This window comes from Phaethon lepturus, unplaced genomic scaffold, assembly GCF_000687285.1.
Source record: "Phaethon lepturus isolate BGI_N335 unplaced genomic scaffold, ASM68728v1 Scaffold54226, whole genome shotgun sequence".
Taxonomy (NCBI): Eukaryota; Metazoa; Chordata; class Aves; order Phaethontiformes; family Phaethontidae; genus Phaethon; species Phaethon lepturus.
The window spans coordinates 1-1,701 of NW_010546572.1; the positions used below are offsets into that span (position 1 = coordinate 1).

General features: G+C 56.6%; 1 protein-coding gene across 1 annotated transcript; it reads left to right on the forward strand.

Annotated features, from left to right (window-relative positions):
- Positions 1-7: 7 nt before the first annotated feature.
- Positions 8-385, forward strand: OVCA2 (ovarian tumor suppressor candidate 2; the record flags this gene model as incomplete). Its single annotated transcript, XM_010289334.1, has 1 exon — positions 8-385. A coding segment is annotated over one exon (378 nt), but the record flags the coding sequence as incomplete, so codon positions are not given.
- Positions 386-1,701: the final 1,316 nt, after the last annotated feature.

The following is a 1,701-nucleotide window of genomic DNA, read 5'->3' on the forward strand; positions in this document are numbered from 1 at the left end:
CTTTGACGGGCTGCTGGGCTTCAGCCAAGGTGCAGCGCTGGCCGCCATGGTGTGTGCCCTGCGGGCCCGCGGCGACCCCCGCTTCCCCGTGGCATTCGCCATCCTGGTGGCCGGCTTTGCCAGCCGCGCCCCGGCCCACGGCCACTTCTACCGGGAGCCTATCGCCCTGCCCACGCTGCACGTCGTGGGCGACACTGATGCTGTCATCGCTGCCCCCCTCAGCAGGGAGCTGGCCCAGCACTTCGTGGAGCCTGTTGTCCTCACTCACCCCGGTGGGCACTTCGTCCCTGCTGCTGCACCGCAGAAGAAAGCCTACCTGGACTTCTTGGAGCGCTTCCACCCCGGACAGGGACAGACTGAGCCCCCAGGGGCTGGGGTGCTTTGATGACAGTCTCTGTAATAAATGGGGCTTCAGAGAGCCACGTGCAGTCTGCCATCTTGGTGAAGCATCACTCTGTTTTCATGCCCTCCACGAGGGGCCAGAGGGTTCTCATCAGCTTGCTGCGCTGCTCTGCAATGTTAACCCAGGGCCAGGCTAAATGATTGTTTGTTATCTCTTCTTTTTTCAGCTTTGTTGTATCCATGAGCGTGTGGGTATGACAGTGAGGGGTCTGTGGACAGGAGGGTGATGCTGCTTCTATGTGTGTGTGGTGCTTTCAGAGACTTGAATAGCTGTTGAAAATTGGGGTCCCTCGGCTCAGCAACAGGAAATGTCTGTAGAGCCCACAGCTCCTGCAGCTGTTATACCCCAGAGGTTTGTGTTTTTTAGTATCTCTAGTGAAAATTATTAAGCCACCGTTGCAGCTGATCTGGGTCTAGAAAAACCTCTCGTCCCTGGCAGTGCCAGGGCTGGTGTGTGTTTCAGGAATGCAATGTCTGCGTGTTCAGCGTTTGTGTGTTGGGAGACACCTTCCTCTGTACAAAGTGCCTTCACAAACAAGAAAAACTTGTAGCTACATTTTTTTGGCTTTGATGTTTTCAAGAAGCACACAGAAATCTTTTTTTTTTTCTTGTTATCATTGCAGGTGTCTTGCTTGACTGCTGCACAGTTCAGCACTGGGGCAGGCCAGGCTCTCCAGCCTGTAGCCCAGAGGCATCGTGCCTAGGGCCATGCTCACAGGGCTTCTCTCTAACCATGGCTTTTCTTTGGCAGTATGGTGCCATATAGTTGGTAAAAGAGAGATATTGGATAAAACTTCTTAATTTACTGCCTGCTTGCACAGTGCTGGGACCTGGGGAGCAGCGCGGTGTGGGCTGTGGTGCAGGAGCGGGCCTGTGGTCAGGGGACAGAAGCGCTTTTTGTGTTGGCTCAGCCAGGAACAGGCCTGGGAGCTGCCACAGGTGAAAACCAACCCAACAGAAGTGAGTGGTTCCCACGCTTGCAAGTTTTGCCCTCTGGTTTGTTGCCGGTTAAGCGGCAGCGCTGGCAGTAGGATGTGGCTGGTTTCCCTGCAGCCCAGCCCCGGGCTGGTGTTGCTCCTGGGGGGCTGGCAGGCCTCGGGCAGTGCTTGCCTGCTTTGCCACCTCGTAGAGTGGCATAGGCTGGGCTGTGTCACATCTGTGCTGCCTGCTCTGGTGATGTGAAGGTGTGGGGTGGCTGTCACCCCTCGGCCACCATGTCAGTGACACCAGAGGCCATTTGGGGGGGAGAGGGGTGCAGCTTGGGGATCCGTGCCCGGCTGCAGCAGCAGTTCAGGTAGC